The sequence below is a fragment of the Vanessa atalanta genome, chromosome 6 (genome assembly GCF_905147765.1).
Source record: "Vanessa atalanta chromosome 6, ilVanAtal1.2, whole genome shotgun sequence".
Taxonomy (NCBI): Eukaryota; Metazoa; Arthropoda; class Insecta; order Lepidoptera; family Nymphalidae; genus Vanessa; species Vanessa atalanta.
The window spans coordinates 7,323,366-7,350,674 of NC_061876.1; the positions used below are offsets into that span (position 1 = coordinate 7,323,366).

At 32.5% G+C, this 27,309-nt stretch overlaps 1 protein-coding gene across 1 annotated transcript; it reads left to right on the forward strand.

The window, feature by feature from the left end:
• The first annotated feature begins 3,503 nt into the window (after positions 1 to 3,503).
• On the forward strand, positions 3,504 to 26,644 carry LOC125064685 (probable chitinase 10). The gene is made up of 51 exons (XM_047671868.1): positions 3,504 to 3,569; positions 7,808 to 7,950; positions 8,471 to 8,573; positions 8,646 to 8,725; positions 8,847 to 8,896; positions 9,101 to 9,307; positions 9,535 to 9,735; positions 9,829 to 9,937; positions 10,021 to 10,201; positions 10,814 to 10,999; positions 11,087 to 11,206; positions 11,341 to 11,464; positions 11,561 to 11,738; positions 12,271 to 12,370; positions 12,587 to 12,668; positions 13,018 to 13,206; positions 13,411 to 13,673; positions 13,761 to 13,982; positions 14,364 to 14,565; positions 14,681 to 14,787; positions 14,932 to 15,151; positions 15,257 to 15,481; positions 15,586 to 15,756; positions 15,934 to 16,101; positions 16,193 to 16,372; positions 16,537 to 16,617; positions 17,129 to 17,320; positions 17,471 to 17,616; positions 18,155 to 18,383; positions 18,485 to 18,600; positions 18,760 to 18,955; positions 19,076 to 19,255; positions 19,333 to 19,544; positions 19,619 to 19,897; positions 20,008 to 20,205; positions 20,308 to 20,507; positions 21,133 to 21,444; positions 21,529 to 21,662; positions 21,745 to 21,956; positions 22,112 to 22,247; positions 22,333 to 22,475; positions 22,556 to 22,741; positions 23,101 to 23,392; positions 23,550 to 23,641; positions 23,712 to 23,846; positions 24,295 to 24,428; positions 24,718 to 24,851; positions 24,935 to 25,146; positions 25,472 to 25,744; positions 25,965 to 26,147; positions 26,372 to 26,644. Exons 1-51 carry the CDS (start codon positions 3,546 to 3,548, stop codon positions 26,642 to 26,644), a joined length of 8,715 nt encoding a protein of 2,904 aa, XP_047527824.1. The 5' UTR covers positions 3,504 to 3,545.
• The last annotated feature ends 665 nt before the right edge of the window (positions 26,645 to 27,309 follow it).

Sequence of the window (27,309 nt, forward strand, 5' to 3'; positions counted from 1 at the left end):
TTCATTTTTATTTCGAGTAAACAGATCGATAGCAAATATGATAACGCAGTGTTAAGATACATGGAAAAGGTGAGAAATGAACAGAGTCGTTTACGTTTATATGTAATAATGTTTTTATTATCGGGTCAATAATGAAATTGTGTTTAGCACATGTTAGTCTACATGTGTTGTGTATTTTTCACATTCGTCTATTATCTACTGTTTGCAATAAATATTTACGACACTATAATTGATTTAATTCGTATAACAAAACTTCATGACCCGTAATAATAATTTTAAATATCAACGCAAAGAGCGTTGTGCGTGTGGTGGCCGCTGGAAATTTTACTATCTAAGATTAAATTTGCCGTCAGAATTTATGTAGATGAAAACGATTCTAAATAGTAATTATAATTAGTCAGTCTTGAAAATTAAAATAATTTATGTTTTAATTTAAATATTACTAAATAATAAATTTAAAATATTTAACATAGTTTTAATCATTCATTATTTAACTTATAAACATAATTACAAGCCCGTAATGGGTGTACTGTTTTTACGTGATGATTCTTTTGACGAATCGTCTAATAAATGCCAATGATTCACCTTGAACTTGACGTTGACTTAAATGGCGAGATGCTCCCGTTTGCCGATGCGATCATTTATATTGTAAACGTACAAGATACTCGTTCAGATTCTGAAGACCTAGTTCAAGTAAACACTAGACCGGTTCCCGCTAACATTTTTAAAGGGCAGATAATCTAGCAATGTCAACCACTTCAAATAATAGTTGTGGGTGCAGTTTATAATACTTTTCTGCAATCTAGCCGATACTCTTGAAAATTTGGATGGATCTTTACTAATCAAAAGAAATCCGTAACCGTTGCGGTATAATATTATAAATACGAAAGTAACTCTGTCTGTCAGTCTATCTGTTGCTCTTTAATAGCCAAACCACTTAACCGAATTTTATGAATTTTGTATCACGCAAGCGCCCGGGACTACTTTTTATGCCTGACATTTAAAACACGAGCGAAGCCGCGTTTGAAAACTAGTAAAAAATATAAATATAAGCCTGAGAGTTCATTGCCGATTAAAAAAGACAATTTTTAGTAGTTATTCAAGTTAAAATATTATAAATAAGCAAAAGTCTATTCAATAAGATATATTCAATGAACCGTTAAAATATATCTACTTATTTTTTCTTAATCCTAAAGAGGTCTTAACAAACGTCTAGCCAGACGTATACGCACTACTTTGACATCGGAAACATAGATACGCTAAACAATAACTTCCTTAACGAGGCTAGGTCGTCGGTTCAGGTCGCTTCAATTTCAGGGTCCACTTAGCCAGTTTACTGTTAGTCGGTGTGACGACGACGGCTGTATGGCGGTAAACAATGCGGTGACATTGGCGGGAAGAAAGGAAGGAACGCCACCTGCATAGTAATCATGGCGCTATGAGTCTGCTCATCGTGGAACCACGTATCGACTACCTGAGCTACTTCAACTAACACAGTGCTTTACGATTTGGTGTCTAGTGTTATATATTAAGTTGTACCTACTGAAATATTTGTTACAAAATATTAAATTTCGATGTGATTTTCCTTTGTTTGTTTTATTCAAATTATGTTATAATAAAATTGGTGCTATTTTGATGTTAAAATGGCGTAAGTATACCTTTCTCGTTGGTAACAATGATTATGATACATTTTTAACTTTTTTCTTTTTTTATTATTAACGGACACAAAGTACAAGTGCTTACTATATGTTTTGAATATTACAAATGATATAGAACAATTCAAATATTTAAAAATATAAAAAAATTAACTTTGTTACTTAAAATTGTTAATTAATATACATTAAAGAAATTAATGAAAAGGAAACTTAATTGAAACATATCGTTATTTTTTATTTTAATTAAGAAAAAGGTTATTCTCATAAGTATATGCATGTTACTGCAACAAATAAGAAAATATATATAAAAAAAATAAATAATCTATGCTCAAATGCAACAGACTTAAATTTAATTAAATTTACATTATTTACATTCAATAAATTTTCGAGACACCTTTACTGTTTATAACATAGTGTAATAAGGGCAAAACAACTGGAAACATAAAATATAGTTATAAAATTTTGATGATGAATGAATTTATATTGCATTCCTAATGATATCAATTTGCTGTTATAAAGAATTAAATTATGAATATCATGATTGAGGATACATTTTTCTAACAACATAATAAATCATATATACAAGTAAAAATAAAAATGATTTAGATGAAGTAAACAAAACCAAAAAAAACGAGCATTCGTACTTACAAATTTTCTCGTGTTAAAAATCAAGATAATTTGATTATCTTTTAAATAAATAATTATTTTAACGTAAAAACTACTTAATTCTTAAAATATTTCTGACAAAGTTCATATTATCAGTTGTATACACGTATGAATGTAAGTATATTATATGTTACTCACTTTAATTTACTTTGAAGTCAATAATATACTTAATGTACGATAGCACATATATGTATATACTTGACTATAATAGGAATTCATGAAATTAATCAAACTTGCAGATTATATTATTTTCTCAATGAAATCCCTAAAAGTGTTATTGTCCTTAAATTTAAAGCTTTTTTTTGTATTATAAGATTAAATAGTACTTTATTACGTATGAGTACATACAGAAGTCACAGAATTCAATCTAAGAATTAAACCTAAGCTGATATAAGTATTATCTACCTTTATTATGTAGAGTATACTCTACAAGAAATTCGAAGCCATCGTATTCGAAAATTAAATTATATATAAAGCTGTCACTGAATGGTTCAAATTGTAGAACGAAGAAGAATAAACAAAGAAGCAATACTTTTATGCTGATAATTGTATACGTAGTCATATGTATATACAATGTATGTACAATGCAATTTTGTATAATATATCGTATAACATGGTACAGGAACGTGTATTCACTTTTAATCTTATAAACTCCATTTTATTACCTATATATAAACTTTATATATAATCTTTTCTATAAAAAATAAATACTTTCTGACACTTTTGTGTTATTTAAAAATAAATATTTATAAACGCTAATAACAAAGCTTAACGACAGACGTAACGACAGATTTATTAACAAATAATCGCACAGTTTAAAGATACTAAACTATATATATTAAATTGTTATCTCGGTACATATATTATTAGGGATGGACCTGTCCCAAAATTCCATTGATACATAATACAGATACGCGTAGGTGCGAGATGCGAAGCTCGATGACACCGAGGTATTAACACTAGGAGACTCATGCGCAGTCCGTTCAGTCGCACGCCGATCGCGACGACAACGCAGACTCCGGGAAAGCTGAGCCTTAACAAGAAAAGTTGCAATTTTCTCAGCCGGACATAAAATCAATTTTAACCTAAAATATTAGACGTAAGTAATATATTTGCTGCCATTATAATTAATAATTTATAAATCAATCATAAAGACATTTGATCGTTATTTAACTTTTTCAGGTAGACATTTAGGAACACTGTGAAAAAAATATCTTCCCCGTTATGGGGTTCAAATTTATATTATGGGTAAGTTTTTTTTTTAAATTAAAATTAATTATATCAATTATTTGAATTATTATATTCTTATTTCCATTTTATTTTTGTTAAATTTATTATGGTAATAGCTTTTGTTTCATATTAACTAATTTTATACTCTTCGTTTTCCATTTTTTACTTTATAAAATCTAATTTCGTCTGCGTTTAGTAAAATTGATAATATACAAAAAAAATCGTTCGTTCGACATCATAAAAGGCGCAAATGTACTTATATTGATACATTGTTTTTTTGCCTTAAGGCGTAGAATATGAAAATGACAATTTAAATATATATGTATGCCATGTACTACAGTTATATTAATTAATATATATAATTATATCATGAACAAACAAATATAAACAATGTTAATTCGTTCGTCACTGTCGAAAGCTTTAAATTTGAAGCCTTAATTATGCTTTCCGCGACAATAGCTTAAGACCAGTTGTTGATCTTTAATTTTTTATTGCTTAAGTATATGAAAAGGTTGATATGCCAATAAATTATTTATACAGTTTGATACAAATAAAATTTGTATCAAATTTGATTGATTTTGGGGTCAGGGAATATTATGCAATAGGTAATAATTAAATTTTCTTATTCAATAATTTTCGAACTTCGAATTTCGAATCCTCGAGGATTACATTTTTTTAAATGTATGTTTTCGTATTGTAAAACGGTAACGAACGCATGCGAAACCAATGTTTCTTTTTCAAATTTCACTTCAAAGGTGTACTTTTATGGTCTTATAACTCATTCTGTATGCATGTCATAAATGGCGCATATAAACTCGTACAAATACCTTTGTAACACTTGTCGGGCAGTAGGGCAAAACTGATTTTATTAATTCGATAGTATTCTAATACAATACCTAAAATTATAAACATATTATTTTGGACAAATTATTATTAATTTTAAAGGGATATATATTTTTTTATTTATTTATGCGGCACGCCCTGCTCAGTGTTTTATGATTAATAATTTAAAATAAAACATTAATAAATTAATATCTTTGCAACGTCAATACAATTAGTTTCGAAGCATTTGTGATCATTTTTAGCCATTTTAAGATACACCACAAATTACTTATTTCTTTTATTTTTCTCATACCTATACATTTTGAAAATCAAAAAGAAAATTTGGCTGAATGAATTAAATCTGTGCCTTTTTACATAAAACGAAAAATACTATTGTATATATTTATTTCTTCATGATACATATAACATCAGTTTCTGTAAATGTTTTTTTTAATCGTCGTTTGCTTTGTCGTTCCTTAATACGACATTTTTTTTCCACTATGATAAACAAATTCTTACATTTTTATTTAAAAAATGATATCTATAAATAGTCCTTAAATTTGGAAGCCATTTAAATAGAAGCTTGACTCTTCTATATTTATTTAATTATAATTTCGTATTTATAATCACGAAATACCTCAAGATAGTTATTACCTTATTAATCGATGTTTTAAGTTGAAGACCCTTTATAATAATTTGTCAAGTCATATATCAAATTTTTAACTTTGCCTCTTTCGGACTTGCTAAGATTGAAATCTTTAATTTAATACTAACTTAATACTTTAACTTTTGATGATTATTTTATTTATAATTTACGGTACAAGATATGAATCTAAAATAAACATAAGAAAATGATAACGTAGAATATGCAGTGCACGAACTTTACAAGGACGATCGAAACAATCAGAAATCAGTTCTTCATTACCTCCTTGTGTCCTTACAAATTACCTACTAGCATGAGCATGATCTTGAAACGTTGTAAGAGTATAAATATCAATCATGCGAAATGAGGTTCTATATGTAGACATTTTTTTTTTTCATAATTACGATTTCTATTTTTGAAAATAACATATGCAATACGGTGTTTGTTTCCAATTTTAAAGCAAATCAATGAAATGATTAGATTTAATGTGCACATCACTGCCTATTATAAAAAAACTTGGAAGGGTTCTTTATGAAAGAGCAAGCCTTTTGTCCTAAACGTTAGCTAAATGTCACTTCAGAATAGGTACCATGAACTGGTCGTGTTGTGATGACGATGACCCCAAAGCGACTTCGACTACCTGCCAATGATGCTTGTATGCAAATCGTGTTTCCCGAACGAGACGTGTCAACGTACCTACTAGCTCGTTTAGCAGTTATTTATTAGATCACGACCTGATATTAGAAGAAAAACCGAAATTGGATTTTTTTGCACGATTAATCTTACAATTTTATCGTTGGGTATCGTATGGCTTTATCATAATGGAGCGGAAGGTTTTGAACATGATACGACTACACAATATTATAACAATTTAATATAGCTTTGAAAATTTTTACTTTTTGGATTAAATATATTGAGATTTAACAGATTCAGCTAAATTTATAACTAATTGCAAAACAATCAGATAAAAACGTCTGTTTTTATATTTCGCAGCTTTTAAACTTATTTAGTTTAAATATTTAGGTAATGAATCAAATATTCGTTTTAAATGTGGTATTTGTAAAACAGTGCCAATTACCAAATATGAGTATTTGGCTGAACATTCTATCCTATGCTTTTTTAAATATGGAATTTATCTGATTAAAGAATTAAAATATCGAACGTTCGACTTATTCCTTTCACTCATTGTTGTTAAACCAAAAAAAAATAAAGAACAATCGGGAGGCGAGGCTTGATATCAGTTATATTTCTTTTACATGTAAGGGTATGTTTATATAGAAAAGGTAAATAAATGTGAATTCAATAATTATTATTCCATTTTATAGTTCATAAAAACGTAGTTTATTATAATAGAATAGACAATTATTAATAAGTATTACTTAAACCATTGCATTGCAAACTTTAATTAATTTATTCAAAAATTTGTATTTGTTTTGTTTGTTTCGAATTAGATTATATAAAAAAAAATCATTTGTCATTGATAGATATATTTCAAGTATAATAATTTATTAAAAAATAATAATAAAATATATTGACTGCTTAGGTACCATGTAATACATACAACTTCCGAAACTATTTTTGTGGTTAATATGGTCATTGACTTGAATATTGGTTTTGTAAATAAATATACACTTACGTGAACCTGTCTCAAGTGTTGATCTTGGTCTTGACTCTATCATGTTATGTAAATTATGCAAAGATATTGTTAGGTGTTTTATTGGTAGTTCAGTGACCGACGACATTGCCCACGCTTACGATTTTAATTCGGTATGTCACGCAGAAGCCGTTAATGCTTAAAAGTCTCATTGAAAAAGCTCCTAGAATTCCCCGAATAGAACCAACTTTGTCGTTTTTTATTCGAATTAATTGCGACTAGTAAGTCATAATAGCACATCAAACTGAATAAAAAGTGACTGCAAATCGTGTGCCCATAGAATGAATACCTACTCCCATTGTTGACTAATAAATACACAACTTTTTTTAAAGGTTCAACAACCGCAAAGCCTTTGTTCGATAAACTGATTATTTATCCGAATCTTAATAGCTATAACTGGTATAATCAATAACGAAAACATGTTGCCGTTTACGTTACTATAAACATGTAAATCTTTTGATATTATCGTTAAAAAATATATTTATTATTTAACAAAATATATTATATTATACGCGCTACGATGATGATGTCTTGCTCACCGATTTCGGTCACGACAGCTCAAGAGAGACTACCTAATCCTTGAATACTTGAATTCCAATGAATTACGTGTTTTCCGAGGAATTATCGTTCCATGCCAGGCAGCATGATTCTTCCAAATTTCGAGCTGCTACTGAGAATATAAACATATAGGTATATTACGTAAGATAAAAAAATTTACCACTGCATTAAGTACGTCGGGTGGCCTAGGCGTTAGAATAGCTATCACTTCCAATCCTTTGAGAATTGAAACAATTATATAGTATGCGAAAATGCTCAAAATAAATACATATATTAAATTCATACCACTAAAAATATCTATATACGTATAAATTGGCAAAGTCAAAACAGTTGGGTAACATTCTCGTTTGTCAACTGATTTTCTTTTTGTTTTTTAGTAGGTGGTCATCGACGAGCTTTAGTGTTACCAATAAAATAAATGGAAATAAGATTAGAAAAAATATGTTCAAAATATGCAAACCTAATATGCAAAATTAATATACCTACTTGGGTTTTCCTAAAATTTTCAATAATGATTATGGTTTAATTTCGACTACTGAGCAAACGTGTGTGTAATTAATTTGGTAAATAATTGTTTAGTGCGCGGTGTTGTGCATCAGTGTCACCGCATCACCGCGTTATCCGGATGAGAGCCCTTTCGCTCGAAGCGCTATTGAAACAATACCAGACCACGATCCCATCGCTCCTCCTATTCGGTCTTCAGTGGAAAGCATACCGCTCAGGTAAATATTACGCTAAGAATGTCGTGTTTTTATTCAAAACAATCAATGTCGTATAAACAACATTATTTTTATGAATATATAATGAACTTATGCTCTCATCACTGTTGTTTATTATACGAGTAATTGAGAGGATATTGGTCTTTTTTATCTTTGAATAAGGACTGTCATATGAATATTAAATAAATTAAACATGCAATTTTATAAGTTAAAAATACTATTATTATTAATAATGAATATATAAATATATATTTATGTATATATAATGTATGTATGTGTAGGCTTATACGAGTTTTACCGTAAGGATATTGTCGAACTTGTACAAGCTTGTTATTGGAGATTAATCCAAGGTCTGACAATGATATCTTGGAAATAGCTGGTGCTAAATAATTTTAATACAGCTTATAAGGTTAATTCTGACAGAGAAAATATTTTTATTAATCCATAATAACTGCTTACAATTAATGCCTCAAACGTTAAGCATATTTGTATTATTGTATATGAAATAAAAACTTATTTATAGAAACATTAACGAAGAAGGACAAGGAAGACTGCCTCTACGAGATGCTGTTGAAAAACGTCCTATACCAGTAGCCGACCGTGATTCTTTATATAAATATCTAGAGGTAATATTTTATTTTAGTACCTACGATAAAATATGAGTAACTTATTTAAGTACTAACAAAATAATTCTTTAGGATGCAAAAAGAACGGGAGCAGACGTTGAAGCTATCGAAGAATTTAAAAAATACTACGGAGCTGCTAGTTACTTAAACAAGTAAGGGATATAAAACAAGTTTTGTAATTAAGCGTAGTATGTCGAAGAATGGATTTTAAATAATTATTGTTCATATTAACGAATTTCTTAAAATATTTTATGAAATGTGGTTTTTTTACAGTGATTCACGGACGGATGAACGATTAGAGCAAGGAAACGCTAATCTTCAAGGTATTTATGTTACACGTTTTTTGAAATAATCAAATTAGTTTCGATTATTGGTTTTATATTAAATCCACAATTAATATTATAATGAATCATTATCGCGATTTCATACCTACGAAATAAAGCATTACCGTAAACAGATGCATACAGAATTACAACTAAATACAGAGGCACATATACGGTATTATCATTAAGTTTAATTTACAACAGAGATGCAGCAAACAGTGAACGACCCGAGCTCCCGTCGCCTCGTAGTGTGCTACCTGGAGTCGTGGGCCGCGTACCGCGCGCCACCGCTGGCCTTCACCGCGGGGTTGGTGCCGCGCTCTTGCACGCACTTGCACTACGCTTTTGCGGTCCTGCATCCACACACATATGAAGTTATATCAGCTAACGAAGACTATGATATTATTAAGGGTATGTCTTCTCCCAAATCATTAATTTATCTATAAAAGACGTTAATGGTTACAGACGTACTTGAACAAGTATGAAAATATGTATTTTGAATCATCAGTCATTTTTAAAACGGTGATTTACTATTTTAACTCGACCTAGAAGTAGATGATTTATCATGAAACATAAAAAAACCATATTATGTTGTCTTTGAACATGCTGTATAATTGTAAATGGAAATTTTCGTACAGGTGGTTACCGCATCGCCACGGGATTGAAGCGTCGTATTTCAGGTCTTCGAGTTATAATAAGTGTCGGCGGTGAGGGTATGGAGCGTTTATTTAGTGAAATGGTTCAAGAACCCTACAGACGTAATTCATTTATCGACAGTGCGCTCACCTTCCTACAAGAACATGATTTTGATGGTCTCGACCTTCACTGGGTATACGCAGGTAAATAAAAGTGAAAATAACTTGATACGACCCATAAATTAGGACCAGTCAACCAGTACCATCAAACTTAAATTTTAATATTTTATAATGCAGGAGACAAGGACGAAAAGGAAAAAGAGCTATTAACTACACTCTTATACGAACTTCGGGAAAAATTCTCTTCGTACGGTTATCTCTTATCGACTGTCCTTCCACCATTCAGGTAATAATGAACTCTCAGACCCATTTATAAGAGTATTTGTTTAGTTAAGGCATTGTTTAATATAATAAAACAAATGTATTCAGATACCAAATAGAAGATGGGTACGATCTAAGTGCAGTCAGTGGAGCAACGGATTATACAATTCTACAGGCTTGGGACATGACACACTCGAAACGTGAAGATCCTCCATCGAAAGCATTACAGCATAGCCCACTTCATAGAGACCCCGGTGCCGGTGGAAGAGATCAACGATTCGATAACATAGTAAGGGTTTTATTTAATACTAATTATTTAGTTAAAAATCTAATTAATAACATTTAAGAAATATCTACAACCATCTATATTATCCTTGTTTAATTAAACTAAGTTTCTTTCTGTCTATCACTATTTACTTTACATTCGAAAGAAGAAGACAGCATTATTTAACTAATCAACCACTTCACAACATTTATACATAAAGCAGCCGATTAACATAAAGTTAATAAAATAATTACTATGCCACTGAGAATCTTCAAAAAAAAGGTAAATTTACAAAAAAAAATGAAACGTATAAAAATAACTTATGTCCGTTGGTCATTGACCTTAATTCTTGTTAATTTAAGAAAAGGTTCACTTTGTTTATCAGTTACTTATAATTAGCACAAATGCACTAAATAGCTTTTACTGCACACGTTTACTCTACGGCTAAAGTATAAATCAACTTTACACTAAATATATTTGTGACAAGAATGAACTGTTTTAACTGAATTAACATCTTAAAGAATCTTTGAAGATTGCGTAAAAAAGTGTTTTGGCGCTTATTTATCGGAACAACAATTGATATTGTAGTACAACCACACATTCATAATTTACTCATTATCTGAAAATGATTTTTAGGAATTTATGGTAAAATACATAATTCGCCACGGCATGGCTGCTGATAAGTTGGTACTTGGTATTCCGTTATTCGGACGCAGTTACACCTTAGCTGCTTCGACTTTGCCTGCTCCTGGTGCTGCTATTGATGGTTGGGGTGACGAAGGACAATATACACAAACTAAAGGGATGCAAGCATACTTTGAGGTAACTACTTGATTAATAAACTGACAATTATTAAGATAAAAGAATAGAAAACAAGAAAAAAGATAATTAATTAATTTTATATTCTAGATATGTATGAATGAACGTGAAGGCAAAGGAGTGAGCGGTGTGGACGCAGCTGGCAATGCATTTGCTGTCTTCGATAACCAATGGATAAGCTATGATACGCCTAACACTGTTTTAGAAAAGGTACATATGTTAAAATCATCAAATTTTCTTTGAGCTATCTTCTTGAGGTTTCGGAAATTTAATCACGATGCTCCAGTGCAAGGTCGTGGATTTCAAATACTTGAGGTTTATTAAAAATATATTTTGTCGTTTAGATGAAGTTTATCACAAGTACTGGATTAGCCGGCGCCGCTGCCTGGGCTATTGATATGGATGATTTCCGCGGCCTGTGTGGATCGCCTTTCCCAATCTTAAGTGCTATATCTACTAGCTTGAATGGTAATTTATTTTTATTTTATTAATCTAATAAATAAGAGATATTGAAAAAAAATTAATATTAAAAAATATTACTTTCTGATTTGAAATTATTTGTAGGTGAAGCAACATTCACTGATCAGTCCTCTCTTAAAATTGGATCATGTGAAACCACAAATCCTTACTTGGCCTCCGACGAAGAATCCTGCGCACACTTCCATTTCTGTACAGGAGGGATCAGTTATAGAATGATTTGCGAAGATGAAAGGCTTTACGATCCTTCGACTGGTTTTTGTGGGTAAGATTACTTTGATTATATCAGTCAGAGAAATATTATTTGAATAGTTTATCTTAGGTATATTTTGCTAATTGCAAAGCTAACAGAAAGAGCTTGTGAGTTAAGCTGTAACTAGTAAAAGTATCTCCCTCTTTTGAAGAGAAGTTTTGGCTTATTCCATCACGCTGCTCCAATGCGGTTTGGTGGATCTACGTGTAGCAGAATTCCATTGAAATAAAACACACGCAGGATTTCTCACGATGTTTTTCTTTACCGCTAGGCACGAGATAAATTACAAACACAAATAAGCACACAAAAATATAACTTACAAACTGGCTGACTCTGTAGTTTTGCAAGTAGCAAATAGAGAGACCATTTTTATTTTCCATATTATATTGTACATTTTCTCTAACCTGTTAAATTTTTTTTAGAAGATTAATTTTATAAAGGTTGAAACCTTTTTCGATTATCTTATATTTTTGTTTTGTTGACAATATATTTTTATGTTGAGTTATATCAAAAATGTGCAAAAATAAAATTAATTTTATTACAGTCACCAAGATGTCGGCAAATGTATTCCCGGGCAAAGTCTTAGAATTAGTGTCGAAGAGGCTACTCGTTTCTTGGCTCAAGCATATGAAACTGATTTTGAGGTAATTATTATTATAGTTAGATGAATACATTTATATAAATACATTTTTTAATAAAGAATAAAGTTATAAATTTGATAATCTAATTTCGAGGTTTAGGTTTTGCCGCTAATGTGATTTCGAATTTTGAATGTAATTATCTCGCACGGCCAAGGTTAGCTCTCGGAAGTTATACATATATTTTTACCAGTACTCAAATATAAAATGTTTCTTTTACAGTGGAATAGTGGAACCCACAAGGAGATTCAAAGTATGGAATCTGATCGTCTAGTTAATTCTTATCATGCAGAAAATAGAAAAGGTATTTTTTTGAAAATATTTTTTATTTCATATTATATTAACCGAAACCGCGGAGAGTAATAAAGTATGTAAAATATGTATTTGTAATTTTCCTTTCATAAACTAAACCCCAAAGTTGATACTAACAAATAAGATATTAAATTCGTAAAGGCGTCTCAGATTTCATGGGTGAAAAGCCTTAATTATCTAGATGAAAACAACAACGACAACAAAAACTTGATGAGAAAATCGACCTATATAAAAATCTCTAATTACTATTTTTTAATTTATTTATATTTTGTAATGTTGTTACTCCATATTCGTGTAAATATACAAACTTATATATATATAGTATATAACTTTTTTTTCAGGAAATGATAATGAAAAGCGCGTAGTCTGCTACATGACCAGCTGGGCTTTCTATAGAAGAGGCGATGGCAAATTTGTCCCGGAACATATAGATACTAGACTGTGCACTCACATTGTATATGCGTATGCCTCTTTATCACACGACGAACTTATTGCTAAAGAGTTTGATCCTTGGGCTGACATCACTAATAGTAAGTGATACTAAAGTACCTACGATTTAATCCACGTAATAATTGTAATATATCTACTTGTTTCTTTTACAATATTACGAGCACAATTACAACTCATTAGCTAAATACTAGTTTAGTACTTTTTAGTTTCATAACGTAATATACCGTCCTTCTTTATAACATTTGTATAAAATTGCGTTCATCACATCACTCTTTGCATTTTAGACCTCTACGAACGTGTCACTTCTCTGGGCGATGCTAAGGTCTTACTGGGTTTGGGTGGATGGACTGATTCCGCTGGAGACAAATACTCGCGTTTGGTGTCATCGCGAACCCTACGCGCAAGATTTACGGAGAGGATTGTTACTTTCCTACGAATGCATAACTTTAAAGGTCTACATTTAGACTGGAACTACCCAGTCTGTTGGCAGAGTAATTGCAAGAAAGGTGCTAAGTCGGATAAGGCAAACTTTGCAAAATTTGTTCAAGTATGCAAACATTTACCTACACATACTTACATATTAATTCATACTTGTATTGTTTGTAACCAAGTGCAATTTATTGTAATTTTATAGGAATTATCGAAAAGTTTACATGCTGCAAATATGGAATTGGGTGTCGCACTCTCCGGGTACAAGGAAGTTATTGAATCGGCTTATGATTTACCAGCCATATCTGCTGCTGCTGACTTCATGAGCACGATGACATATGATTATCATGGTGGATGGGAACGAAACACAGCTCATCACACGCCTTTGGTCCCGATGAAAAACGATGCTCTATCTTATTATTCTATAGTAAGTTATAAACAAAACAAATATCAACCTTAATGTTCACATTATTTATTTTTGTTATACACAAACTGGACCACTATATCACAGTGTTTGAAAAAAAAGAATAGAAAATATACCCCTTGAACCCCAGAAATTGAGGCCTGAATTGGCGTGGTTATTTACGCTCGAAGCCAGACTGTCAAAAATAATAACTTAAAGTAGGCAAACCCGTAAATAAGTCTTTCCAGTGACACCAAAATAAAAGGCTCGTGTATTATACATATGTTTTTAGGTAGACATCCAAATGATCGATCCTCACTCACAACAAAATGAATATATCTGGCCTTATTCCCAATCTCAAAATTTACCCCTGATTTTGTGTATACAAATTATTATATTTCGTAGGAATATGCAGTAAAAGCTTTGATAAGTAGAGGAGCAGATCCTAAGAAGCTGCTACTTGGGCTCGCGTTCTATGGTCAGTCATACAGACTCGCCGATACGGAAGGAACAAGTGGACCAGGATCACCAGCTGCAGGTCCCGGAGAACCTGGAGAATTCACAAAACAACCTGGAATGCTAGCTTACTATGAAATCTGCTATAGAGGTATTTAAAAATCTTATTTTCATATATTTTTTTGTAGTCTCATTTTCTATGGATAAAGAAATTGTATTTAAAATTTAATATTGCATTTCTGATAACGTATTTCATTTTGTCCTAGTGAAAAATTTGCGGTGGAAGACAGGCCGTCAGGAGAAAGCAGGACCTTACACTTATTCAGACAACCAGTGGGTCGGATACGATGATCCAAAATCTATAACAGAAAAGGTACCGTTATCTATAAATTAGTTTGAAATCTTTCCAATAAAATCCTATTTACCTTTACTAAAAGTTACATTTACTTAAATTCCTTATGGTCTGTCGACACTTTACAGTTACGTAATATCATTCACCATACCTAATTCACCACAGGTCGAATGGGCAAAAAAGCAAGGATTAGGTGGTGTGACAGCATGGGCAATAGATTTGGATGACTTTAACAATCGGTGCTGCAACGAGCCATCGCCGCTGCTGCGTGCTGCAAGTCGTGCTTTGGGAAGATTAGTCCCTCCTCCGCCGACATCTGCTTGTGAAAGACCACCACAACCAGTCACACCAGCGCCACCGACAACTACACCTGCTGAATCGGACGGTAAAATGAATTATATTTAAAGTCTTATGTCGTAATCGAATATATATTTTATTTTTTAAAAATCATATGTATTTACTTTATGCATTTTGTTACTTTTAAATAAAGGATCGATTGTTGGTGGTGGTGACCACGGCAGTCATGTTAATCACGATCATCATACTTCTACAACCTGGCCTGGATGGAACCCCTCGACTACAACTCAGAGCACAATGCAAACTTGGTGGTCCCAGCCTACAACGACTCCTATGACGACTACTAAAAAACCTACTACAACTACTCGACGAACTACTACTAGCACAACCACAACTGAATCACCTCAAATGGAATCTGGTAAGTCGCAAACCTAACAAAGATACGACAGAAAAAAATATACAGGTATATGTGTATGTCGTAACCGTTTATATTCAAATTGTAATTGACAAATATACATTTAGATGTTGAAGACTCACTGTGTGAGGTGGGTGAATACCGCGACGCGCCAGGTGACTGCGAAGCCTACCTACAGTGCGAGGCCGGGCATTGGCGGAAGCACCGCTGTGCACCCGGTCTTCACTGGTCCGCAAAAACTAAAAGGTGTGATTGGCCTAGCTTCGCTAAGTGCACAGGTAAAAAAATACTTTATAACTTTCACTTCACTTGCTTATATATGTATCTCAATAGCTGCAATTTTTTGATTTAATAAATGTTTTTATTTACATAACATCTATAATAAAGTTGCATAGTATTTATTTATATTTATCCGTTCATATGAGTTCATTAATCAAAAAATATTTTCATTTCAGCAACATCAAATAGTGAAGCAAGCACAGCGACCACTACATTGGCACCTATGACATCACGACCACCACCTAGACCTACTACCACTAGACGTACTACTACTACATCCACTACTACGACAACGACAACGACTACAACTACAACTGGCAGACCAACTACAGCTGCTATTCACGGTAACTAAATATTTTATATTACTAACATATGTATTATTAAAAGTATATGTAGTATATATGTCTTAAAAACAATATGATTATATTTTCATAGACGGCGTGTCAGAAGGTCGACCATGTAACGGTCAAGAGTATCACGAGGTTGTGGGTGACTGTAACTCGTATTTGCACTGTGACGGCTCCGTGTGGCGCCTGCAGCACTGCGCGCCCGGCCTGCACTGGAGCGCCGCGCAGAAACACTGCGACTGGCCCAAATATGCTAAATGTAGTGGAAGTAAGAAATTATTATTTGTTCAAAATAAGAGATGACTGTTTACAATTTATCTTGGAATTTATTTACGGTGTTGAGATAATATGAACAATGAACATATATAATTATTTTCTAGTTTTTACTGTATTTGCTTAATAAACTCAACCTATAATTTTCTATTACTTTAGGTTCAACTCCAAAAACAACTACGACAGCCCCGAGACCGTCTCGGCCGGCAACTAAACCAACAAGGCCACCGACAACAACATGTAAGTTACTTGAAAATAATATATGTTTTCATATAAATGCCTCTTTATTCGATTTACGCTATCATAAATACCAACCTAAGAAATAATTATGACTGAAACTTCTCGTTTAATTTAATAATAATATAAGGTGAGTTCGAAAGAAAATAACAAAATATTCTACGAAAAATTGTTCCACAAAGAACAAGCATCAAAATTTGTTGCACCCGATGACACAGGGTTAGTAGTTCTACGTAGGACAAATAGGACCCTAAATAGTTAAAAATTAGCCATTTGTAGTAGTAGTGTAAGATAACATTTATGTAATGAATATATATAAAATGTATATTATAATAGGTTTATTATGAAACTATCGACTTTATTGATGATAACAAACTTAGGGAATTAAATATTTTTTACACTTTGGCTATTTAAATCAACATATTAAATTAATAGTACGATAAATAATAATAGCTGAAAAAAATATATATAGGCTTGGAAACATAATTAGTTAATAAATTTTTATATTTTGCAGCAGCTGCAGTAGTTGATCGACCATCTGAAGACGGCCAATGTGGTCTGAATGAAATGCACGCTCCAGCATCAACTTGCGATTCATATTTACTGTGCGTTGGCGGACGCTGGCGCAAACAGCTGTGCCCGCCCGGCCTACACTGGGACAAGCGCACAAATCGCTGTGACTGGATCGAATTCGCTATGTGTGAAGGTACCTTTGATTACCTAATGAAAGCAATAAGAAATATTAAATGTATTGATTTATAAATATATATACTCAATTTAGTAAAAATTAAAATTATAAAAATACATTACTTAAAGTTATCTCATGATTAAAACGATATTTTATGTATAATTGTAGCAAGGCAACCAGACAGAACTACCAGACCACCCTTCCAGAGTATATTTACTACGACATCTCGAAGACCACCAACTAGAAGAACAACTACAACAACAGCGAGACCTACTACTACTGTGACCCAAACCGGCCAGTATCAAATACCAACAGTAAGTATTAATTTAAGTTCATATTCATATGTAAGATATGATGATTAGATTATTAAAAGATGAAAGTATTGTAGTTATGCTTTAGTTACTTAGATAGTTACTAATTATACTCTAGTAGAACGGGCTGTTCTGTAGCGATTCTGTCTCATCAAATTTCGTTAACAATATTTAAGTGTTTCGTTGTGATGAGGTAACAAACAGACCAACGTATCCCCATTTTCCGTTCTTTTCTTTGGCTACTTTTATGTCTAACACCTGACGATCTAAAACGTGAGCGACGTTGCGTCCGAAAACTAGTAACAAATAAGTCTAAACGTAAACATAAAATTTTATTTTTCTATTTTTATTATTATTATTTTTATTCAATCACTTTCGATCAAGATTAAATTAGAAACAAAAATTTTACAAATTATAAAATATATTAATATGAAAGGCTTTACTATCTAGGCCTATTCGATTTCCAAGAGAGCATAATAATGAACAATTGTAAAATTTTGTATATAAGAACTATAAATTGTATAACCATGTTTCTATCCAGCGATGTGCAACTGGCACATATCACGCGCATCCTCGCTGCGAGAAGTTCTACGTGTGCGTAAATGGCGTGCTCGTTGCACAGAGCTGCGCGCCCGGTCTCGTATGGAACACACAAAATTCGCAATGTGACTTCCCTTCGAGAAACTCTTGCACTGACAGGCGACAAATAACTTCTGCCCCTGCGGAAATAAAACCTAGCGCTATGCTGCAAATTCCGGAAGAAAAACCAAGTAAGATTATTTTTTAGATTGTTAAGTTTTTAGTAATGTGTCATTATGAAAGCAATCTCTAACTAGTATATTAAAACGACATTATGTTCCTTTGTTTTCAGTGTTCTGTGAAAGTGGGCAATACGCCGCTGATCCTTTAGATTGCTCTCGATACTTACACTGCCTGTTTGGCAAATTCGAAGAGTTTTCATGTAGCGCTGGCTTGCACTGGAACCTGGTAACGTGTTCATATTTATCTCAATTAGTAGAATAACTAATTAATGAATGTTATTTATCAAATTTGCACAATGTTCTTTGTCTGCAAGTATATAATTAGACAAAATATCAAAAATAATAGTATATTATTTAATTTTTAATATTTTGAATATTCGAACAGGAGAAACAAATCTGCGACTGGCCAAGTAACGCTCATTGTAAAGTTCAGAAAGTAACAACGACGACTACAACTACAACTACAACGACAACAGAACCTACTGTAATAGATTCTGAGTCTGATAGTCCCGTACAGTCTAAACCAATTGTTGTTGATGTTGATTTAGTGGACCCTGCAACTAAACCAGAGCTATTAAACAGTAAGATTTTAATCTATACATGATTTAATTTTATTTATATTAAGAATGAAGCCTTAACATATTTTAAGCACATAAAGCCATATAATAGTAACTAAAACAAATTTAATATTTTTATTTTAGCACGCTATAAACTCGTATGTTACTATACAAATTGGTCGTGGTATCGACCAGGACTAGGAAAATTCAACCCAGAAGACATGGACCCGTCAATTTGCACTCACATTGTCTACGGATTTGCTGTTTTAGGAGAACAAGACGGCCTGATAACAGTACATGATCCCTGGTCTGACACAGAAAACCGTAAGTAAAATTCAATAAAACCTAGTACATATCATCGGTATACCGTCTATAAATATATTATTATTTAATTTACATAGGTTTCTACGAGCGTGTGGTGGACTATAAAAAGTACGGCGCTAAAGTGTCTTTAGCTATCGGCGGTTGGAAAGATTCTGCTGGTGATAAGTATTCCAAGTTAGTTAATGATCCTCAAGCACGCGCAAGATTTATCAGTCATACTGTGCAGTTTATAGAAAAATACGGATTTGATGGACTGGATTTGGACTGGGAGTATCCTAAGTGCTGGCAGGTATGTTGCAGTTATTTGTTATAATATATTTTTATTTTCAATAAGTTTAAAATTTAAAACCATATTATTTTTAGGTGGATTGCTCTAAAGGTCCTGATTCTGATAAAGATGGCTTTGCTGATCTGGTTCGAGAACTATCTGCTGTTTTTAGACCAAAAGGGCTTCTTTTATCTTCTGCTGTATCACCCAGCAAGATGGTCATAGACGCTGGTTATGATGTACCAACCTTGGCGCATTATTTAGATTGGATCGCGGTGATGACTTATGATTATCATGGTCAGTGGGACAAGAAGACTGGTCATCTTGCTCCACTTTACTATCATCCAGATGATGACAATACTTATTTTAATGCTGTAAGTATAGTTTAATTTCGATATTAATTAATTTTGTATATATTCGTAGGCTTTGTTTATTTTTACTGTTTTTTTTTAAAGCTTATTATTTATTTTTTTCCTTTTTATAGAATTACACTATGCATTATTGGATGGAGAAAGGTGCACCTGCATCTAAGCTTGTTATGGGTATACCTCTGTACGGTCAAAGTTTCACAACATATTCACATTGGGATAATCGTGTTTCCAATGGACTCAACAAGCCAGCGATAGCAGGTGGCGAAGAAGGAGAATATACAAGAGCAAATGGATTCCTGGCTTATTATGAGGTACCAAAAAAATATTTTATATCTTTTCACATCTACAATCTACATAACATCATTTTTATAAATTTTGTTTAACTATGTATATAAATCTTCTTTTACTTTCAGATATGTGATCGTATTAAAAATCGCAATTGGGTAGTAGTTAAAGACAAATATAACCGTATGGGTCCCTACGCTTATAAAGGCGACCAATGGGTATCGTTCGACGATGTCGATATAATTAAAAGTAAAGTTAACTTTATCAAATCTCTTGGTTTGGGTGGCGGTATGGTTTGGGCGATTGATCTCGACGATTTCAAGAACAGGTTAGTAATGTTTCAAACAATATACCTAATTGTTTAAGTTCTTTAAACTTGATATATTTTATTCTATTAAGAAAACTTTTATTAAGAAGGCGTATTAGTGATATTGACAAATGATAATGATAAAATATTGTGGAGTTAGTATTTATTGATTTCCATTCAGTATAAGTAATAATTCACTTATTGTATTTAGTATTCTATGTAATTTATTGTACGGAAAAGAGTAACTAATGAGTTACTTGACAGTTCTTCTCGGTAAAAAGTACATTGCGAGCACAGGTAAACTTAAATTTAATGTAAAATGAGGATTCAAATGTGCTTGCAAGAGTCTACTTGAATAAAGTATATTTTATTTTGGTATTCACTTCATTAGTATAATTTTTATACTTCATTCTTTTTATTAGAGATTAATCAAGAGTGACATGCCTTGATGGTGGTAATCAGATCATTCTTTTCCCTTTATTTAGAGAAATTTATAAATTTTTCATATGTAATATGTATATTTTTTACTGATTTTATTCGTTTTTCACTTTCATTCTCCCTTAGAAAGAGAATGATAAAAATAATAAATATCTTATAACATCTTTTAAAAGTATAATATAATAATATATATAAACGCTTTTTTTAGGTGTAATCAAGGGAAATATCCACTTTTGAATGCAATCAAAAACTCCCTACTAGATTCAAAAGTAGACCCGGAGTCAGTGCCCCTAAAACCTGTTGATGAAAATTCTTTAGATGATGATGATTTTGAAGATATAGAAGTAAAACCTGCATATAATAAACCCACAGTCAAACCCACACATAATAAACACACTACCTCACGTCCAACAACAACAACAACAACAACAAAGAAACCCACGACAGTTGCAGTTGTTAATGACGAAGTACAAGAGGAATATAAAATTGTCTGTTACTATACTAATTGGGCTTGGTACAGGTAAGATGTCTTTTCCTAAATATCTTAGTTTAAAATTGAAAGTAGATTTATAATTTTTCTGATTTTTTATTTTTTTCTTTCCAGGCCGACTGCTGGTAAATATACTCCCAGTAATATAGATCCGTCACTATGCACACATATAGTATACGCCTTTGCTGTACTGGACAGTACAAAATTAGTAATGAAACCACATGACAATTGGTTAGACGTTGAAAACAGTAAGTTCCTAAAGTATCATTATAAATGGTGAATTATTTGCGAAATTATGTTTTGTCAATAATCAACAAATCTAATTTTCAGAATTTTACGAAAAGGTCGTAGCCTTAAAAAGTCATGGTGTAAAAGTAGTCTTAGGCTTAGGAGGTTGGAACGACTCTGCAGGTGACAAGTACTCACGATTAGTAAATAATCCTTCAGCAAGAAGGAAATTTATTGTACAAGCCATTGACTTTATTCGACAACACGGATTTGATGGCTTAGATCTTGACTGGGAATACCCAAGATGTTGGCAGGTAAAGCTTATCTGTACACAATATATTATTTTATTTATTTACACAAATTCTCGTTCATACTAATAATCATCGAATAAAGTTTGCGTAAAAGATTTTTTATTTAATTTAATCTAAATAGAACTGGGTAATTCATGTCGTAAATTATTTTATAAAAGGTTGAGTGTGAAAAGGGACCCAGTTCCGATAAACAAGGCTTTGCCGCTTTGGTCAAAGAATTACGTGCTGCGTTCGAGCCTCGAGGACTTCTTCTGTCTGCTGCTGTCTCTGCGAGCAAAAGAGTCATAGACTTAGGTAGACACTTCGTTATTTTCAGTTTCTGCTTCATTTTTAAATAATTTTGGCAAATACTCTTACTTCTCTTTATTTTTGTTTTTAGCATATGACATACCGGTCTTGGCTAAGAATTTGGACTGGATTTCATTGATGACGTATGATTTCCATGGACAATGGGATGGGAAAACTGGTCATATTGCTCCTATGTATGCTCACGAAGCTGACGACGATAAAACATTTAATACGGTAATGCAATCATAAAAATATATGATACTGATTTAAAGATGAACAAATTCAGTTTTTCAAAATTTCGTATTAATTTTCAGAACTTTACGGTAAACTATTGGATAAACAAAGGCACACCACGTAATAAGCTTGTTATGGGTGTTCCTTTCTATGGACAGTCTTTCTCATTAGTAGAAAACTCAGGTAATGGCTTAGGAGCACCCACTTACGCTGGTGGTGAAGCAGGAGATGAGACCAGAGCACGAGGATTTCTATCATTCTATGAGGTATATATATTAATATAATCTTATTACTAAAGGTAAAATATCTCAACTGGAAATTACACAAAATATTTAATTTTAATTTAGCAATATGTTCTCCACTAAAAAAGTAAAGTATACACGTTTACGTTTTTGTAATGATTTTTAAAAATGAAAAATACAGACACATTACCCTATTCAGAGAATTAATACTCGAACTCAATATGCCAGGCCTCTATTGAATTTATAGAGTTGTATTTGCAATATGCTTATCACGTTCCTATAAGGCCAAGATAGAGGGCTAATTTATTCATAAATCTGTTATGAATTACTTAATTTAAGTGAAGTGTTAATTTTTATTATAAAGATTTGTGCACCTGTTTCAGATATGTGAACGAGTGAGAGTCCAGGGCTGGCAAGTTGTTCGCGACCCTGGCGGTAGAATGGGACCATACGCAACGCTAAACGACCAATGGGTTTCTTTCGACGATGACTTCATGGTGCGGCACAAGGCAGAATACGTACGCGCTATGGGACTTGGTGGCAACATGGCGTGGGCACTCGACCTCGATGACTTTACTGGAAGACACTGTGGCTGTGGACAATCACCGCTGTTGGCCAATATCAACCATGTACTGCGGGGAAAGGAAGCTCCACCGCATTGTGCTTTTGAAGAGAGTTAGTCGAGTGTTATATAAAATATGAATTTTACTGAAATTGTTTTAGGGCGTGTCAGATTTATTTTTATAAAATCCGATATGTTCTATTTTTCTTATTAAGTATCTCATGTAATGAATTATTAATAATTAACAAGTGTAACATACTATTGTTACAGTTCAAAGTACACCTACAGCCGTTGCTACAACGACAGACGAACCTATCGCACCACCTACTGGTTCTCTTTCAGACGTCGAAATTGTCAATGATGTAAGTTCGTATTCTTCTCGATAAAAAAAAAACTTTAATGTGACAAATAATAATTTTTAAAATGTCATAGGGATCATCGCTTGAGGGTAAAACTTGTTCTGGTGTCGTATTTAAAGAAGACCAAACGGATTGTGCGAAATATTATTTGTGCATCAATGAACAATACATTCAACTTACTTGCCCTGCACCACTTGTTTGGAATCAGGTAAATATTGGAGTTCATATTATGCTCATCTTGTTTGTAACTATGACTATATAATATATAGTAGCTTATTAATCAATGTAGTTGCTATTTTAACGTAAATATTTACGAACGAGATGTTGGAATAAGAAATATCAAAGATTTCTACGGACTGTTGTTTTTTTGGAAATCAATTGACAGTTCTTATCAACAAATCATATTATTTTAAAGTGTAACACAAAAATTATTAAAAGATAAAAAGTGAACATCTCGAAAGGTTCATCTAGACAAAGCGACAAGCTCTAATGATGTATAATTAGACCTGCTAATTGAATGAAGTAATCCAAATTTATCACTATGAGAATCTTTCATGTTTTCATATTGATAAAAAAACGTTATCTTCAATACAAAGTACACTTCGTATAGATAAAAAATATGTACGTCATTTATGAGCTGTCCTTCATATTTGCAGAATCATTGTGATTTCCCGAATAAGTCGAAATGTAAAAGTAAGAACAGCTTGAAAATAAAAGATAACAGCAATGAAGTAGATTATGAATTCAAGCCTATCATTGCGTGCTACTTTACTAACTGGGCATATTATAGGTAAGTAATACGGTTAAGCTATGAGCTGTAACAAACTCAAGGATGAAACCGGTATATTTAAAGAAAATATCTTATCAAATTCTTACAAATTTTCAATAAAATACTATTATCACCTTCCATAATAACATAAACTCTGAAATCATATAAAATACAAGCCCCTTTAAATTATTTAAATTATAAAACAATGGGCATCGTAATTTTCGGTAAAACATATCACTTTTATATTTTTTTTAAATACTTGAATCAAAATGTATTATTCATTTTATAATAAATACTTAATATATTATAGGCAAGGCAATGGGAGCTTTGGGCCCGAACAAATTGAGCCATCACTTTGCTCACACATTATATATTCTTGGGCGCATCTTGACGGCGACAGTAATACAGTGGTTGCCGGTAATCCAGAGCTGGACATTAGTAACGGTATATAAAGCATATAGAAATAAAATTGAAAATGTATAAGTATTGTTTAATTGACGTTGTACCTTAAATCATTTGTTTCACAGATTTCTATGGAAAAATCACGGAACTGAAATTCAAGGGTGTAAAAATAATTCTTGGAGTCGGTGGAATTGAAAACTCGATGGATGAGAAATGGAGTCAAATGGCTGCAAGCCAAGACAAAAGGAAAATATTTGGAAGTTCACTATTGAAGTTCATTCAAAAATGGAGATTTGATGGCGTACAGATCGCTTGGCAATATCCTGTTTGCAAGGAGGTAAAATAATATTTTGTCTTACATAAAATAATTTTAAACAGAATTCGGAATGTGAGGAAAATAATTATAAATAATCTGGAAGAGCTTTAAATGTTCTATATATGTAAAATTAGGATTAAAGAATTTACGTTGTATCCATATTGATGGCCGAACAACCAGCCTATAACTTCCATGGGAACATAATTGTTCGTATATAGCTGTTTTTAAGTATCTAACAAAAGATAAATTTTTTTAAAGATTTCTAAATGAAATTAAAATAATTTTGCTAAAATTCCTTTCTAAAAATATTAAACTATTACATTTTTGAAAAATTATCCATTTTTAGGCACCGTGTACCGGAAAAGATACGACTGAAAAAGACCATTTCAGTATTCTTCTCGTAGAGCTGTCCAAAATATTACGCCCACATAATTTGGAGTTCTCGGCAATAGTAGCTCCAAACCCTGAAGTTGCAGCAGTGGCCTATGACCCCTCTGTGTTGTCAGCCACACTTGACTGGATTGCGATAGCAGCAAATGATTATTACGAAACAGACTCCAAGAGAACTGCTTACCTTTTACCATTAATGAACAATGAACCTCATAATTTGGATAGCTTAGTAAGTACAATATTTTAAAACTGAAAGAGAAATCGATATCTTCATAATATACAGAATATACTTCTACTTTTCGTGAATAATCCTGGCAGTTTTATTGAGTAGAAAATAAGTACGAATTAGTGTGGAATTACGTAGCTTAGCTGTCTGCCTAAGTACCTAGGTACTAATACGATACGGCCATTTTTATTTATTTTTAAATTACTTTTGTTTATTTTTGTAGGCTGCGATTATAAGTTTCTGGTCCAGTATAGTACCAGTTAATCAACTAGTGATGGGAGTCCCTGCATACGGTCGCTCTTATACTCTTCGAAGCGAATTGAGCACAGGCGTCGGTGCACCTATAGCCGGACCGGGTATGCCAGGCCCTTACACGCGAATACCCGGATTCCTTGCCTACAATGAGGTAAATAATACAAAATTTGTTTTGATATAATTGAAGTTTTAGAAAAACTTGATCAATCACTTATTCATAGCTAATCTAATATTTAAAGTCAGTTCGTATAATTTCAAGTGCAAAGCGATACCTTTTATTACAAATTTAAATGAACCTAAACATATTAACTTGTTTAAAATTGTAACAGCTCTTACAAATTCCTATCTTAAGTAAAAATGCTCATAAATATGCAGATTTGCGCCCAAACCGAATCTACCTCGTGGGACGTAATGACCAATGAAAAAGGTACGTATGCGGTGAGCGGATCGCGATGGGTATCATACATGCGGCCTCAGGATGCAATGGCAGCCACGACAGCGTTAAGGCTGGAAGGGGCGCGGGGCGCGGCGCTGTGGGCGCTGGACCTGGACGACTGGCGCGGCGCGTGCTCTTGTCCGCCGCGCGCCCTTCTCACCGCGCTAAGACAGGGCTTGCTCGAACCTAAGTCGCAGAACCTAATGTGTTAAATTGCAGCACCCGGACACGATACGAACTCGCAACAACAATTAGTGACAATGGTTAAATAAGCAGTCTGAATCTTTGTCGTAGAATTAAAATAACAGATAAAAATATTAGGAAAAGAATACTCTTTCGTAAATATTTCCTCGATCTATTGAACCTCAATAAATAAAAAAAATGCTGTGTACAAATTATGTAATTTAATAAAAAGACCGCAATATGAATAACACTATTTAAAAAACAGTTAGCAAAACAACTTTATTAAAAAAAAACTGTAGTTCAAAGAATTTCAACTACTCAACTTTTAATAATATTGTCATAGATTAATATTGCTGCTAATTAGGAAGTTCTGTAACTTTTACTATGTACTACCTCGAGCTATGCTCATGTTAAATATGAATAGTTAAGAAAGAAAATGGACTGTAACAAAGATACTCAGTTTGAGGACCACTGATGAAACACCAATTACCAAGAAAACATCGGAGATAGTAATGGATTTACTTGAAAGTGTCAGTCCTCAAATCATTTGTAATAAACTTCTCATAATATTAAGATTATAATTATAAGTTGTAATATACCTAAGTCGGACGTTATAATTGATACCTACATGATCATTGATCACTTTATCCAGTGTCCGTCACAAATGTACTGTACACGAGTACATAAAAAACTT